General features: G+C 60.3%; 3 protein-coding genes and 1 long non-coding RNA gene across 8 annotated transcripts in view; 2 read left to right on the forward strand and 2 right to left on the reverse strand.

The window, feature by feature from the left end:
* OPRL1 (opioid related nociceptin receptor 1) overlaps positions 1-2,393 on the forward strand; it is a 25,611-nt gene extending 23,218 nt beyond the window's left edge. For all 3 annotated transcript variants that reach the window (XM_055372763.2, XM_063702470.1, XM_055372764.2), the window contains one exon: positions 25-2,393. In XM_055372763.2, the coding sequence (XP_055228738.1) occupies positions 25-548 (524 nt within the window). In that variant the 3' untranslated portion in view covers positions 549-2,393. The remainder of the gene's footprint in view (positions 1-24) is intronic.
* Positions 2,391-5,100, reverse strand: LOC109024375 (uncharacterized). 3 transcript variants are annotated; one of them, XR_008674465.2, is made up of 5 exons: positions 4,761-5,100; positions 3,465-4,274; positions 3,071-3,205; positions 2,774-2,917; positions 2,391-2,565 (listed from the first exon to the last, which is right to left on the reverse strand). It is a non-coding gene; the product is annotated as an uncharacterized lncRNA (long non-coding RNA). The 3 variants fall into 3 exon arrangements; XR_010132362.1 differs by having other exon boundaries at positions 2,391-2,917; positions 3,465-3,590; positions 3,750-4,274; positions 4,761-5,097; XR_010132361.1 differs by having other exon boundaries at positions 2,391-2,917; positions 4,761-5,098.
* MYT1 (myelin transcription factor 1) overlaps positions 4,223-15,264 on the forward strand; it is a 133,963-nt gene continuing 122,921 nt past the window's right edge. Inside the window, exon 1 of the mRNA XM_055372752.2 lies at positions 4,223-4,302. The gene's annotated coding sequence lies outside the window, so the exon portion shown is untranslated. The remainder of the gene's footprint in view (positions 4,303-15,264) is intronic.
* NPBWR2 (neuropeptides B and W receptor 2) lies at positions 7,708-9,552 on the reverse strand. Its single transcript, XM_004062578.4, has 2 exons — positions 9,354-9,552; positions 7,708-8,909 (listed from the first exon to the last, which is right to left on the reverse strand). The coding sequence occupies exon 2, from the start codon at positions 8,816-8,818 to the stop codon at positions 7,817-7,819; it is 1,002 nt and encodes a 333-aa protein (XP_004062626.2). The 5' UTR covers positions 8,819-8,909; positions 9,354-9,552; the 3' UTR covers positions 7,708-7,816.

The following is a 15,264-nucleotide window of genomic DNA, read 5'->3' on the forward strand; positions in this document are numbered from 1 at the left end:
CTGACCCTGTTTCTCTCCCTGCAGAGATCGAGTGCCTGGTGGAGATCCCTACCCCTCAGGACTACTGGGGCCCTGTGTTTGCCATCTGCATCTTCCTCTTCTCCTTCATCATCCCCGTACTCATCATCTCTGTCTGCTACAGCCTCATGATCCGGCGGCTCCGTGGAGTCCGCCTGCTCTCGGGCTCCCGAGAGAAGGACCGGAACCTTCGGCGCATCACTCGGCTGGTGCTGGTGGTGGTGGCTGTGTTCGTGGGCTGCTGGACGCCTGTCCAGGTCTTCGTGCTGGTCCAAGGGCTGGGGGTTCAGCCGGGCAGCGAGACTGCGGTGGCCATTCTGCGCTTCTGCACGGCCCTGGGCTACGTCAACAGCTGCCTCAACCCCATCCTCTATGCCTTCCTGGATGAGAACTTCAAGGCCTGCTTCCGCAAGTTCTGCTGTGCATCTGCCCTGCGCCGGGACGTGCAGGTGTCCGACCGTGTGCGCAGCATTGCCAAGGACGTGGCCCTGGCCTGCAAGACCTCTGAGACGGTACCGCGGCCCGCATGACTAGGCGTGGACCTGCCCATGGTGCCTGTCAGCCCGCAGAGCCCATCTACGCCCAACACAGAGCTCACACAGGTCACTGCTCTCTAGGCTGACACACCCTGGGCCCTGAGCATCCAGAGCCTGGGACGGGCTTTTCCCTGTGGGCCAGGGACGCTCGGTCCCAGAGGAGGACCTAGTGACATCATGGGACAGGTCAAAGCATTAGGGCCACCTCCATGGCCCCAGACAGACTAAAGCTGCCCTCCTGGTGCAGGGCCGAGGGGACACAAGGACCTACCTGGAAGCAGCTGACATGCTGGTGGACGGCCGTGACTGGAGCCTGTGCCCCTCCCTCCCCGCGCTTCATGTGACTCTTGGCCTCTCTGCTGCTGCGTTGGCAGAACTCTGGGTGGGCACGCACCCGGAGGAGGAGCAGCAGCTGTGTCATCCTGTGCCCCTCATGTGCTGTGTGCTGTTTGCATGGCAGGGCTCCAGCTGCCTTCAGCCCTGTGACGTCTCCTCAGGGCAGCTGGACATGTTTGGCACTGCCCGGGAAGTGCAGCAGGCAGCTTTTCTTTGGGGTGGGACTTGCCCTGAGCTTGGAGCTGCCACCTGAAGGACTTGCCTGTTCCGACTCCACCTGTGCAGCCGGGGCCACCCCAGGAGAAAGTGTCCAGGTGGGCTGGCAGTCCCTGGCTGCAGACCCCGAGCTGGCCCTGGGCCAGCTGCACCTCTGAAGGTTTTCTGTGTGCTGCACTGTGCAGGCCTCATCCCTGACTGCAGCTTGACTCTGGGCCCAACCCCCATTTCCCTTCAGGAGACCAACGAGAGGCCCTGGCCCATTCCCTCCAGTGGTGCAATGAACTATCATGCTGTGGACCGTCTACCGAGCCCTGCTTCTCAGTGTGGGGCAGGTGTCTCAGGACGAAGGCGCCGCGTGACCACATGGGCAGCTCTGTTGTTCACAAAGTGGAGGCCTCGTTTTCCTGGTCTTGACTGCTCTGTTTGGGTGGGAGAAGATTCTCTGGGGGTCCCCACATCCTCCCAAGGCTCCCCTCACAGCCTCTCCTTTGCTTGAAGCCAGAGGTCAGTGGCCGTGCTGTGTTGCGGGGGAAGCTGTGTGGAAGGAGAAGCCGGTGGCCACAGCAGAGTCCTGCTCTGGGGACGCCTGCTTCATTTACAAGCCTCAAGATGGCTCTGTGTAGGGCCTGAGCTTGCTGCCCAACGGGAGGATGGCTTCACAGCAGAGCCAGCAAGAGGGGTGGGGCTTGGCAGGGCTTGCTTGAGCCAAACTGCAAAGGCTGTGGTGGCTGTGAGGACACTGCGGGGGTGGGGGTGGGGGTGTCTGTACCTCAGGGGATGCCCCGCTGTGGTCACCCAGAGAATCACCCTTCCTGGTCTACAGATGGAAGCTGCAGGTTGGTGACTTTGCAAATGCACTTCCTACAGATGAACTATTAAAAGACCTGCAACATTGAAAAAACTCATTTTTTCCACCAAAACCTTGGCCAGGTAACCTACCTTAGGCACCTGCAAAGAACAGGAAGTGATGGCTGTCTCGCAACAGAGCCTGGGCTGCTCCTCCTGCTCTGGGGAGTCTAGGCCGTGGGGACTGTTCTGGGGAGGCCCATGCTGTCTCCATGACGTCTGTGGCAGGAGTCTCTGAGGACGGGAGCTGCCTAGCTACAGTTTTCTTGCCAAGGCGAAGTGTTTTGTGAATCTGTGCTGATGTAATGTGCACCTTCACGTATTTATGCATGTAGCAAGCGTTACTTCCTGTGCACGTAGCCAGCCCTGGGTCTGTCTCTGGGGTAATGAAAATGGACCCTAATAAACACCTGCTCACCGGCTGGTTATTCTTCGTAACCAGTGTTTCTGGCTCCTGCCACCTGGGGATTTGCTTCTGGGGTGACTTTTCTGGGATTGGCACGTGGGTGGGAGGAGGCTATGGGTTTAGGCTGAATTCTTGTACCTGTCCTGTGCTGCTCAACAGGCTGGGCTCTGCCCTCAGTGAAGCGTCCCCCAGGAGGCTGCAACCCTGGGGAGAGTTGAAGCCAGTTAATGGTGTGTTGGCCGGGCTGTTACCTTTTTTTCAGCACACACGGTTTCTCTCTAAACAACCGATGGCTGCACCTCTCCCCTGCCCCCTGGAAAGAGAGGTTTCCTGAGGATCCAGTGGGAGGGTGCTGCTCCCACCCAGGTTGCAGGGTTTTCTTCCCCCCATTTCATCTCAGAAGAACCCCTACTCCTGCTCATTTCCCCTTCCTTGAGCAGATCTGAGGGGAGTTTTGGTGAAGGATGAGCAGACGGCCTCCTCTGGGGCTGGGTACACTCTTGCCATAGACATCTGCCTCCTGGTTCCTGTTTGGCCCAGTTCAGCCCAGGGTGACCTGCAAAACAGAGCAGCTTTGGAGGGTGGGCACGGGCACACTCCAGTCCAAGTACTCGTCTCCAGGGCATGGGCAGATGGGCAAGTTCTGTAGGATTTTCTATAGGTTTGAATGACAGACACTGTCTTATCCTGGACTGCTATAGCAAAGTACCATAGACTCAGTGGCAATAGAGACATCAGATGTTTATTTCTCATGGTTCTGGAGGCTGGAGATCTGAGATCAGGTGCAGGCACGGTCAGGTTCCGGGGAAGACCCACTCCCAGGCTGCAGAGGGCCATCTTCTCACTATATCATGACATGGGTTTGACAGCTCGAGAGTGTGCCTTTCGTAAAGGCACTCATCCCATTCAGGAGGGCTCTGCCGTCATGACCTGTCATCTCCCAAAGGCCCCCCTCTCCTGATACCATCAGCTTGGGGGGCTGAGATTTCAAAATGCAAATTTTGGAGGAACACAAATAGTTCATAACAAACACATTGCCATTAAAGCAAAAATTAAGCATCAAGGGACAATATGGGAGGGAGAGGCTGCACCGGGGCACTTACTGTGCCCTTGGGCCCGGGAGATGGTATGGTCTTGGTAGAGGAGGCTCACACATGGTGCTGACTGTCCGGTCTTCGGGTGGGTGTGGATCCAGGGCTAAGCCCACAGCTAGTGGCTTCCAGAAGGAACTGGCCAGACAGGGGCCAAGGGCCGTAGGAGGAGTTGGGGGGCGTTGGAAGCTGACTAGCTCCCGTGCCCTCCAGGACTGGGTTCCACCCCGGCCCACTCCACCCCGCCTCCGGCCGCACCCTGGGTCTCCTCTCCAGCCCCCGGCTCCCCCAACCCACCTCTGCTGTCGGGCTTGGTCAAGTCGCCTGGCTTTTCTGAGCCTCAGTTTCCTTCCGTGTGCAAAGGGGACCGCAGAACCCTCTTTGTGGGGTTGTGGGGGAAGGCTGGGGCGCCCGGGAGGGTCCCGGGTCGCGACCTCAGGAAGGCGGGGGTTCAGCAGCGGCGTCGGACCCTCCCTCCAGGGGGCGCTGTGGGCTCACGCGGGCCCAGCCTTGGGCCTCAGGGCGCTGCGGCGGGAGCCGCGGTGACTGGCGGGGTCTTAAAGTGGGTGGCGGGGCCAGGCTCTCCCTGGGACCAGGAGCCCAGAGCGTGGAGACGCGGCGGGCTGAGCCGCTCAGTGTGGCCCCTGCCCCGCGCCCACCCCGCCCCGTGTCAGGAGGTCCGCGGTGGGGGAGGGCCCGCCTCCCGGGGAGAGCTCGCCTGCCCCTCCCTCCCGGCTGGCTGCGGGGCGGTCTGCAGACCCTTTGGCTGCGCCTGATCTGCCTGGTCCCCGGGGAGAAGACGCTGAGGATCCCATTGCCGGTCTGTGGATGGGGATAGGAGACGCCCGAGGTAAGAAGGGGTCCGGGTTCTTTGGAGGAATCCTGGTTGGCGCCTTCTCTGCAGCAGAGATGTCCGGCTGGGGCCGGAGGGCAAACTGGGGGCAGGGTGGGAAACCTCGGCCCTGAGGGCTGTAGGGCTCTTGCCTGGGCGCTCCTTAAGCTCCCCCGCCCCCTCCGCCCCCCACCCCGCGGTGTTCGCTCTCAGTCCCCTCCGCCCCCCACCCCGCGGTGCTCGCTCTCAGTCCCCTCCGCCCCCCACCCCGCGGTGCTCGCTCTCAGTCCCCTCCGCCCCCCACCCCGCGGTGCTCGCTCTCAGTCCCCTCCGCCCCCCACCCCGCGGTGCTCGCTCTCAGTCCCCTCCGCCCCCCACCCCGCGGTGCTCGCTCTCAGTCCTGCCTTGCGCACATTCCCACTCCCGGGCCTCTCCTGCCCGCCCCTCGTTGTTCACTTGCTCATTACGCCTCACACCTGGCTCTGCCGCGGGCTTGGAGCGGGTGTCTGGGAAACACAGTCTCACTTGTCTCCTCGAGGGGCTCCGGGGCACAGTAACAGCGTGCAGAGCGCAGTCAGGCTGCCGTGCTGCTGCTTTGCGAGGTGTGACTGCAGCGCAGCCAGGAAGCAAATCCAGGGACGGCTTGTTCTTCCTGCGGTGTCGGTGTTGGTGATGGCTTAAAAATTGCCCACAGACTGGGCTCACGCCCGTAATCCCAGCACTTTGGGAGGCTGAGGCAGGAGGATCACTTGAGCCCGGGAGTTTGAGACCAGCCTGGGCAACATAGTGAGACCCCGTCTTTCAAAAAAAAAAAAATTTGCCTGGCGTGGTGGCGCACGCATGTAGTCCCAGCTACTCCAGAGCCTGATGTGGGGGGATTGCTTGAGCTCAGGAAGTCGAAGCTGCAGAGAGCCGTGACCGCACCACAGCACTCCAGCCTGGGCAGCAGAGTGAGATCTCTTCTCAATCAAAAAAAAAAAAAAAAAAAAATTGAAGCAAAAGAAAAATAAACCGTCTACAGCCCCCGAGTGTGGGCTGGACATGTGACTTGCTTCCAATGCACAGAATGTAGTAGAAGGGAAGGCAAGTGGCTTCGGAATCTTGGCCTCAAATGTATTGAGGCTTCCTCTTGGCTCCCCCCTGGGTCGCTGGCTCTGGGGGACCCAGTGCCATGTTTTGAGGACACTCAGCCCCTGAAGCATCCATGTGTTGAGGGGCAGAGGCCTCCTGCCCGTAGCCATGGAAGGAAGACTTCTCAGAAGAAGATACCCCAGCCGCTGCCCAGCCTTCAGAGGGCCAGGGCCTGGGCCAACGTCCTGACTGCAACCTCAGGAGAGACCCTGAGCCAGAACCACCCAAAAAGCCACTTTAATTCTTGAACCACAGAAGCTGTGAAATAGTAGAAGTTGTTTTAAGCGGCTAAGTTTTGGAGAAATATGTTATTCAGCAACAGATATCTAATACAATGTTGTCAGGGAGGATAGGTGGATGGAGATGGCCCTGGCATGTTTGGCTGGCCAGCACGGAGGAGGGGCACTGCTGCAGGCCTGAGCCGAGTGGGCTGGAATGCTGGAGTACTTGGTGGATGGGTGGAGGTGGGCATACACCCTGGGACACCTCGTGGGGTGGTGAATGGTGGGCCCTGTGTGCCAGCTGGGCAGATTGATCAGAGCTCTGGGTCATGAGGACTGAAACCAACCCAGAACACTCACACCTCACTGCCAGGCTGGAATGCCAGTCATGGAACCAGCTGAGAGCCATGGGGCCAAGAGTTGGGGCCTGGCTACAGCACACCTGGGACCAATCCCTGGCCCCTCCCACCTGACGGTCAGTGGTCTCTGAGCTGCCTGCATTTCATTACCACCCCTCACCCTGCCCCCACCAGAGTTTCAGCATGCAGCTCCTGCTGGCTGATTACAAGCCCCTGGCCACACCCGGGGAGAGAGAGTTCCAGGTGCCAGCCTGTCCAAGTGATGGATGGTCCCTAGGCTGTGGTGGCCCAGAGGTCCTGGCAAAAGGGCCCTGCAGCTTCTAGTAAAGTATGAGAGGAGCATTGGCCACAGCAGGGGGGATACAGGCCATGGCGAGGACCGTCGGCCACAGCAGGGGGGTACAGGGGAGCACAGGCCATGGAGAGGACCGTCGGCCACAGCAGGGGACTACAGGGGAGCACAGGCCATGGAGAGGACCGTCGGCCACAGCAGGGGGGTACAGGGGAGCACATGCCATGGAGAGGACCGTCGGCCACAGCAGGGGACTACAGGGGAGCACAGGCCATGGAGAGGACCATCGGACACAGCAGGGGAGCACAGGCCATGGAGAGGACTGTCGGACACAGCAGGGGGGGTACAGGCCATGGAGAGGACCGTCGGCCACAGCAGGGGACTACAGGGGAGCACAGGCCATGGAGAGGACCGTTGGACACAGCAGGGGAGCACAGGCCATGGAGAGGACTGTCGGACAGCAGGGGGGCTACAGGGGAGCACAGGCCATGGAGAGGACCGTCGGACACAGCAGGGGGGGTACAGGCCATGGCGAGGACCGTCGGCCACAGCAGGGGGAACACAGCAGCACAGGCCATGGCACATGGGCACGGCGGGGCTGGGCCTCCTGCTGGAACTCCACTTGGGCTTCAGGCCACGAGAGTGGATTTCTTGGTCTCATGTGGTACAGGTGTCCTTCATGTGGTGCAGGTGTCCTTCATGTGGTGCAGGTGTCCTTCAAGTGGTGCAGATGTCCTTCATGTGGTGCAGGTGTCCTTCGTGTGGTACAGGTGTCCGTCATTTGGTGCAGGTGTCCTTCATGTGGTGCAGATGTCCTTCATGAGGTGCAGGTGTCCTTCGTGTGGTGCAGGTGTCCGTCATTTGGTGCAGGTGTCCTTCGCCTTTGCAGCAACACAGCATCACTGCTGCCTGAGGTGCCCGCACTTACCACCTCCCAGCCCCATCCTGGGGAGAGACTATGTAACATGGCGCTGGCCCAGGTCAGGATGACAGTTCAGGTTCCCTCCCCTCCCGACCACTGTCATTAGGGATCCTGAGTCCCAGAGCCTTCCAAGGGGCTTGTCCATCTGTCTGTCTCTTGTGGGTAAGTGGGCCCAGGATGCTTGCTGTGTGGGGGCCTCTGCCAGGACCTGGATCCCTGCTGCTGTCCACCCAGGGGCTGTCCAGGAAGCAGAGACATGGGAGGTATATGCCCACGGCTGTCTGTAGGTCTGGTGGCCAGCCTGTGAGGGTCTGTGTCTCCCTGCGTGGAGAGGACAGCACTGGGATGTGAACAGGCCGGTCGTCCCCTGAAAGAGACAACCGGAACTGGGTGGGGGTGGGCGTGATGATGGGGGTGATGGTGGGGGTGATAATGGGGGTGGTGGGGGGGTGGGCATGATGATGGGGGTGGTGGTGGGGGTGATGGTGGGGGTGGGCATGATGATGGGGGTGGTGGTGGGGGTGGGGGTGATGATGGGCGTGATGATGATGGTGGTGGGGGTGATGGTGGACGTGATGATGATGGTGGTGGGTGGTGCCCAGGCCCCTCAGCACCGCAATATGCTGCGGAAGTTCTTCCGGAAGTTGTCGTCTAGAAAGGCGTAGAGGAAGGGGTTCAGGCACGAGTTGGCGTAGCTGAGGCTGGTGATGACGTAGGACATGCTGATGACCAGTGGGGTCTGGGGCAGGTCCGTGGTCAGGGCCACGACAGAGGCCAGGTGGAAGGGCGTCCAGCAGAGGAGGCACACGGCCAGCACGACGAGGACCAGGACGGTCACCTTCCGCCTGGCCTTGCCTAGAGCCTTGGCTCCAGAGCGGAGCCGCACGGCCCGCAGCCTGCGCAGGAGGTCTGTGTAGAGCACACAGATGGTGCACACGGGCACCACGAAGCCCAGGACCAACGTGTAGACACGGCTGGCCTTGAACCAGACCCGCTCGGGCCACGGGAAGCTCAGCCCACAGCTTGGGACCTGCAGCTCGTTGCTGTAGACGCCAGCAAAACAGAAGAAGGGCAGAACCAGGACCGTGACGCCCAGCCAGACACACAGGCTGGCGACCTTCGCCCCCCGGTAGGTGCGCCAGGGCATGTGGCCGGACCTCACGGTGGCCAGCACCACCAGGTATCGGTCCACGCTCATCACGGCTAGGAAGTAGATGCTGGAGAAGATGTTGTAGTGGTCGACGGCCAGCACCAGCTTGCAGAGCAGCTCCCCGAAGGGCCAGTACTGCAGCAGGTGCTCCGCGATGTTGACGGGCAGTACCAGCGTGAAGAGCCCGTCGGCGACGGCCAGGTTCAGGATGAACACGTTGGTCACCGTCTTCATCTTGGGCGCCCTCAGGATTACAAGGATGACGGCCGTGTTGCCAGTCAGCCCCACAGCACAGATCCCGGAGTACACGGCGGGCAGGAGCACATAGAGGAACGGCAGCGGCTCGGAGAAGGTGGCATTGTGGCCAGTGCCATTGTCCTGAGAGACGTTGGCACCCATCGTGGGGAGGGAGAAGGAGCCCCTGCTGTCAAGGGGCTCTGGGTGCCCAGCGGCCTGCATTGTAGCTGGGACCGTTGACGATTTGCGCCCTGGGCAGGTGGGAGGTGCCTTGGAGTTGGGTATCTGGTTGGGGGCCTCCTTGGGCTGGATTCTAGGAAAGAAAAACAACTGGAGACTTTGAGATCCGGCTGTCTGTTAGGGCACAGCCACTCCAAGTTCTCTGGCAGAGACTGCGGCCACTTTGCCAGGTCAAGGACATGGGGCCAGAGGGAGCCTGGTGGGGTGTGTGGGGGCCTCCTCCCGCCTCTTCCTGGTGAGACTTCAGCAGATCAGTTCCCTCCTCCCGCAGAGAGCAGCTGCTGGCCACCCTCCTGGGAAGAGGGGATGTGGATCCGTCCCTGCCCCAGCAACCCACAGATGCACGGGCTGCGTAGAATCAAGCGGTGCCTTTGGAAACACACCTCCCAAGCTCATCTCTGGCTCCCTTGAATCTGAAGGTCCTTCCCTCAGGGGTCTTGGAGTCTGCACCCTCCCTCACACCCTCCCGAGAGATGCTGCAGACCCTGCTGGTCCAGCTACTCTTCTCTCCACTGACCTGTCCAGTGCTTCGAGTCCAGAAGTTGGTAGCCTTGGTGTGCTCCCGGTTTTGGCCAGTACAGGCAGTCGCAGGGATGGAGGGCGAGGGGCGAGGTGTGGTCCTCACTGACAGACCCTCCAGCTGAGGTTTCAGGAGTTTCAAGACCTGCCCTGCTGGCTGCCTCAGCCCCGGCTGCGAGGTTCCCAGCCTGGTGTCAGTGCTGATGCTGGTGAGGGAGGGAGGCGGATCCCCCTTGCTGACGTGGAGCCCGGAAGGCAGGCCCCACCTTCCCCTGAGCTGCAGTAGCGCCTGCAGTCGGCTGTCCCAGGGTCTCCTCAGCATTCACTTATCCAGGCAGACTCCTCAGTGGGCGGCTGAGGCACGTGTGCGCCTGTGTGTCAGGAAGGGACTCCATGCAGGGGCCTCTGGGTGTGCCCAGATCTTCGGGCAGAGGGCACTGAGGGCATCTGTGCCTCTGTCCGGGAGTCACTATGGGCCTGGGCACCCTTATCTGTGAACATGGGTGTCTTGGTGGGTCTCATGCCCCACCCTGTGTGTGTACATGGTGTGTGCCTCTGTGTGTGTGCCAGTTAGGACATGTATGTGTGTGGGCCTGTGTCTGCCTGTATGGGGGTCTCTGTGGGTGAGCTCTGCGTTGTATCTGAGTGGGTCTACATGTCCTTGGCTGAGTGTGGGCATCTGGGGGGTCTGTATGCCCTCATGTGGAAGCAGAACTTGTTGGCCATAGGCAACCCACCTTCTTTTTTTGTCTTTTGCTAAAAGAGGAACTCAGCCTAGGCAAGCTGTGAAAGGCTGCAGAGAAGACGTTCTCATGCTGACATGTAACTCTCCTGCCGTCCTGCAGAGGTGGTGAGCGTCACACTCTGCTCTGGGTTGGTCTTTAAGTCCTTCCCTTCTCCCTGCTTTTCTTCCTTGCTGGACGCACCCTGGCTTATTCAACCTGTGTGTGTGCAGCTCGGCTGCATCTGGACCTGCTTTGCAGGCAACGCCACAGCTGACACGAGCAGTCGCCAGTCTCAGAGCCGCTCCTCAGTGGAGACGTGTTAGGTCAGAGGGTCTGTGTTTTCTTTCCTTTCTTCTTTTTTGAGACAGGGTCTTGCCCTGTCACCCAGGCTGGGGTGCAGTGGCACTATCATGGCTCACTGCAGCCCTGACCTCCCTGGGCTCAGGTGATCCTCCCACCTCAGCCTCTCAAGTAGCTGGGACTACAGGCATGTGCCACCATGCCTGGCTAATTTTTGTATTTTTTTTTGTAGAGACGGGGTTTCACCATGTTGCCCAGGCTGGTCTCGATCTCCTGAGCTTCAGCCTCTACCTCAGCCTCCCAAAGTTCTCAGGTTACAGCCATGACCCACTGTGCCTGGTCACTGTGTGTTTTCAGTCTGGGGAGATGTGTCTGCCCATCGAGACTGTGCCCGCTGCCTGTGGGGTTGCAAGGATGTCACCCCACACTCACGGTCTGCCTTCTTTCCTGAGAGTTGCTCTGTCAAGTCTATTGGTTAGGATAGGAGCCTGGGCAGTCGCCCTGAGTACCCTGATGTCGCCAGCCTGAGGGTACACTGTGGGTGGGCCCCGAGCTACCCTTCTATGGGCTGTGCCATGTGGATGTTGAGTCCGGGGTCAGGGAACCCTGCTGAGATATCTCACACTCCTCTTCAGCCAGTTTGGGGATGGCGGTGGGGGGATCTGTGGGTGTGTCTCGAGGGAGCGTGGGGCTTGTGGTAGCCACAGTTTGTCACATAAGTGGAGCTTGAGGCCCACAAGGTCAGGGGATGGTGATTAGCAGCCGTGAGGAGAGGGTGCATTGGGGCTGAATTTTGTGATTTGGGGTGTTCATGGGGTCGGGAGGGGTCAGTTCACAGCTCCTGGAAACCAGAGGCGTGACACAGAGAGGCCAGGCCTGGCATGTGGTGGCCTTGTCCTCCTTGGCCCTAGTGGCCCAGGCATTGACCAGGGTGTGGGCTGGGCCAAGCGGTCACTGGTCTTGGCTGGGGAGCGGCCGACCATGGCCTCAGCACCGGGCACTGGGAGAATGTCCCAGGCCTGCTGTCACTGAGCTGCTGTCCTGCAGTGGGGCTGGCCATGCTGGCCTGATTCTGGGCCTCCCTGGGGGCATTGCTGGGGGCCTCTCCCTTCCATGCATTTTGGGAGGGGCCCAGGCTAGTGCCAGTGCCTTCCTCTGCCCCCCAGGGCTGGCTGGCAGCCTGCCCAGTGACCCCCGTGTGGCCTGAGCTCTGGGCACCCCTGCTGCTCTTTGCCCGGCAGGACACCGACTGCCACCCACACCTTCTTCAGAGCAGGGTTTTCCAGGAGGGTCTTCCCTTAAGCCTCAGTAGTGGGGAGCCCAGTGTCAGAGGCATCCCTCAGAGCACAGAATCTTCCCATGCAAAGATCCCACTGTGTGTCTGGCTTCCTCTGAAGCCAGCCACGAGTCTGGGTCCTCTTCCCTCCACCGGTATCTGGTGAGTGTGGGAATCGGAGCCCCTCCCAGACTCTAGCTCTGCTCTCCTGAGCCTGTCTTGAAGGCTGGTCTGGCACCACCGACCGCCGGTCACATTGGAGGTGGGGTGGGCATGATGGAAGGGATGGGGACCCTGAGGGCAATGGGGATGGGGGAGACTGCCAGGTGCTGAGCTCAGGACCCCGGGGAGGCCGGCTGGAGGTGTCAGGTCCTCCTGGCCACAAAAGCAGCAGCCCCAGGGGCCTTTTCCTCCTCCCAGAAGCACCTCACCGATGCCCGCTGCAACACCAGGGCCTGAGCCGGGGGTGCTCCCCCGTCTGTACCCCCAGCACTCAGGGCTCAGAAAGGCCCTTTGCTCTGTTCGTGGGCTGGGCATTGTTCCAGCCAGCTGTGAGCTTGTGAGAGCATCGTTCTGTGGAAATGGTTTCCATTTTCAGAAATAAATTGGCCTTTTCAAATGAACCTGTGAGGCCCTTTGGGTGAAGAGAGGAGAGGCCAGGGAGGGAGGGAGCCGTGGTCAGCTCTGTTGGGCGGAACGGTGGTGGGGGTGGTGGGGGGTGGTGGGGGCCACTGACATGGCACATCCTCTGTCTGGGGTGTGGGGTGAGGGAGTGATGGGTGCCAGTCAGTGTGCATCTGAGCATTTTGTGGGGCTGCGTGTGGGGGTCTTGCAGGGACCTGAAGGAGACCCCAGGGCAGGGGCCAGGGAGAAGCGCCAGGACCCTGAGACAGCCTGAGCAACACACAACACAGCTGTGCTGGCTTCACTCTTGTTGCCACTTCACATAGGTGTGGCAGCTGCCCTCCACCTGTCCCCGTGTGTGCAGGGACACCTGTCCCTCAGTCCGTGCTGCGACTTGGATCTTCACACGGGCATGCATATGTGTAGCAGGCATACAGACCCAGAGATTCATACAGACTCCAGTGTGCTTGTGGGCCATCTCATCTCCAGCCAGGCAGGCCCTGCTAGGAGGGGTGGATTCTGCCCTGTGGCCAGAGTCCAGGCCTGTCTGCCCTGCTGTCTCTCCTCCATCAGCTCTCCAAGATGAGCCTCAACTGTAGCTGTGGCCCTGCAGGTTAAGTCCTCCCAAGAGGCCTAGGCCATTAAGACCAGTGAGAGGGCCGGGCGAGGTGGCTCATACCTGTAGTCCCAGCACTTTGGGAGACCAAGGTGGGCAGATTGCTTGAGCCCAGGAGTTCGAGACCAGTCTAGGCAACATGGTGAAACCCCAACTCTACAAAAAAATACAAAAGGCCGGGTGCGGTGGCTCACACCTGTAATCCCAGGACTTTGGGAGGCCGAGGTGGGCGGATCACCTGAGGTCAGGAGTTCAAGACCAGCCTGGCCAACATGGCGAAACCCCGTCTCTACTAAAAATACAAAAATTAGCCGGGCGTCGTGGTGGGTGCCTGTAATCCCAGCTACTTGGGAGGCTGAGGCAGGAAAATTTCTTGGACCCGGGAGGCGGAGGTTGCATTGAGCCGAGATTGTGCACTGCACTGCAGCCTGGGGGACAGAGCGAGACTCTGTCTCAAAAAAACCATAAAAACAAACATTAGCTGGGTATGGTGGTGCATGCCTATAGTCCCAGCTGCTTGAAAGGCTGAGGTGGGAGAATCGCTTGAGCCCGGGAAGTCAAGACTGCAGTGAGCCGAGATCGTGCCACTGCACCCCAGCCTGGGTGACGGAGGGGGCCCTGTCACAAGGAAGAAAAAAAGACCAGCGAGAGTTCCAGGCCTGGCGTTCTCTAAGCAGGTAATTGGGCAGCTTAGCTCTCTCGAAAGAGATAAGTAATTCAGGGCCAGTTTCCCTCAGAGTGGGAGGTGAATTCTCCGGGGAAGCTGGGAGAAAACACACTTTATTTATAAAACTGGGAAGGGGCCATTTCTCGTTTAAATTCAGGATTCCCCACCATGCCTCGGGGCACCCGCTGCCTCTCTCTTTCCCCCTCCAGTCAGCAATGAACTGTCCCCAGGGGAGGTCATGTTAGACAGGACCATAGACACCGGGCACCTTAGCCTAGGGCAGGTGAGAGGGGCCAGGGTAGCCAGACTGGGTCCTCAGCCACCTCCCAAATACCCGACCTTAGGCCCTGAGTCATTCATCCACTGCACAAACACTTGCCCAGGAGGACTGCGGTGAGCACAGGGAACAATTCCTGCTCTCGTGGGGCTGGCCTTTTGGTGGGGGAAGCAGATGGTAGATGAAATAGTGCAGTGCACTGTGGAGCAGGAGGAAGGGGAGCTCTGGGGGCAGCAGGAGGCCACTGGGCCTTGCAGAGAAGGCAACGCTTGTGCTGAAACCCGGAGTGGATGGGGGATGCTGGGTGAGTGGGGGCAAGGCCCCTGTGGGAAAGAGGGCCCTTGGGACCAGGTCCTAAAGCCAGAGGTTCTTGAGGTGACAGCTGGGGGAGCAGAGGCCTGAGCAGGTTGGGGAAGTGGCTGTTGCAGGGAAGCCGGAGGTCATGGTGGCGTGTAGGTCTGGCTGCCTGTGGGCAGCCCCCACCCTGACCAAGGCCTTCTGCAAGTGGGGGTTTACAGGGCTACTGGGACTGGGGCAGCGAGGCCTCCCTCTCGTCTCTGAACCTCATCTGCTAAAGCTGTGCCTGCCCTACCCACATGCCTCCTGCCGCCCCAGGCGCGTGTAGGCGGCAGGCTCAGGGAGCCTGGTGCAAAGATCCCATCGTGACTGAAGCACGCAGACAGGAAGGAGGGCGACTGTTCCCTAGGGCCCAGGCCTGTCTCCTCTTGGGGCTGGGAGGGTTGCTTAAATCAATTATCAAAGCGCTTGCAGCCTCCTGCTCACTCACAAAGGCCCGAATCCAAGCACAGGACGGCAGGCCCCCAGGACAGTCTTCCCCAGTGGTGACTGCTCCCTGTTCTCCTTGCCTTGTCCAGTCCCAGGCCCTAATAACCAGGCATAGGCCCTGGAATGGGCCCGCCCTGAGCTCGGAAGCTTCCAGGTGCTCTCTGGAGGCACAATCCCAGAGGGCTTCACTGAGGAGGTGTCACTGTGCCTGGCCTCAGGGCCGTGTCCCTGGGTGATCTCAGTGTGTCTGGAGATGTAGGAGAGGGCTGGAGGGGGTCTCACTCTGTCCTCAGGGCTGGGAGCAGCTGTGGCCACTCGGAGATCATGGGCAGAGTGGGCAGGCAGGTGCAGGCGCCTTTGAGTCTCCAGGGGAGGGGGTTATTCAGGTGTGTCAGTGCGTGTGGACACACATGTGGCTGGGCGGGACTGTGTGTATGTCCTGTGACACCCTTCACCGGTGCCTGCAGTGGCAGAGTGCCCTGAGCCCCCAAAGAGGGCCCAGGAGTGTCCGAGACCTGACGTGGACTATGTCTGGCTTTCTCGTCAGGCCGTGAATTCTTGCTGAAGGATCCTCAGATGGGAAAGGCTGATGCATGCCCAGATCTGGAGGCTTTTGACTCGCCCGTTGGCTCCTGGCC

This window comes from Gorilla gorilla, chromosome 21 (assembly GCF_029281585.2).
Source record: "Gorilla gorilla gorilla isolate KB3781 chromosome 21, NHGRI_mGorGor1-v2.1_pri, whole genome shotgun sequence".
Taxonomy (NCBI): Eukaryota; Metazoa; Chordata; class Mammalia; order Primates; family Hominidae; genus Gorilla; species Gorilla gorilla.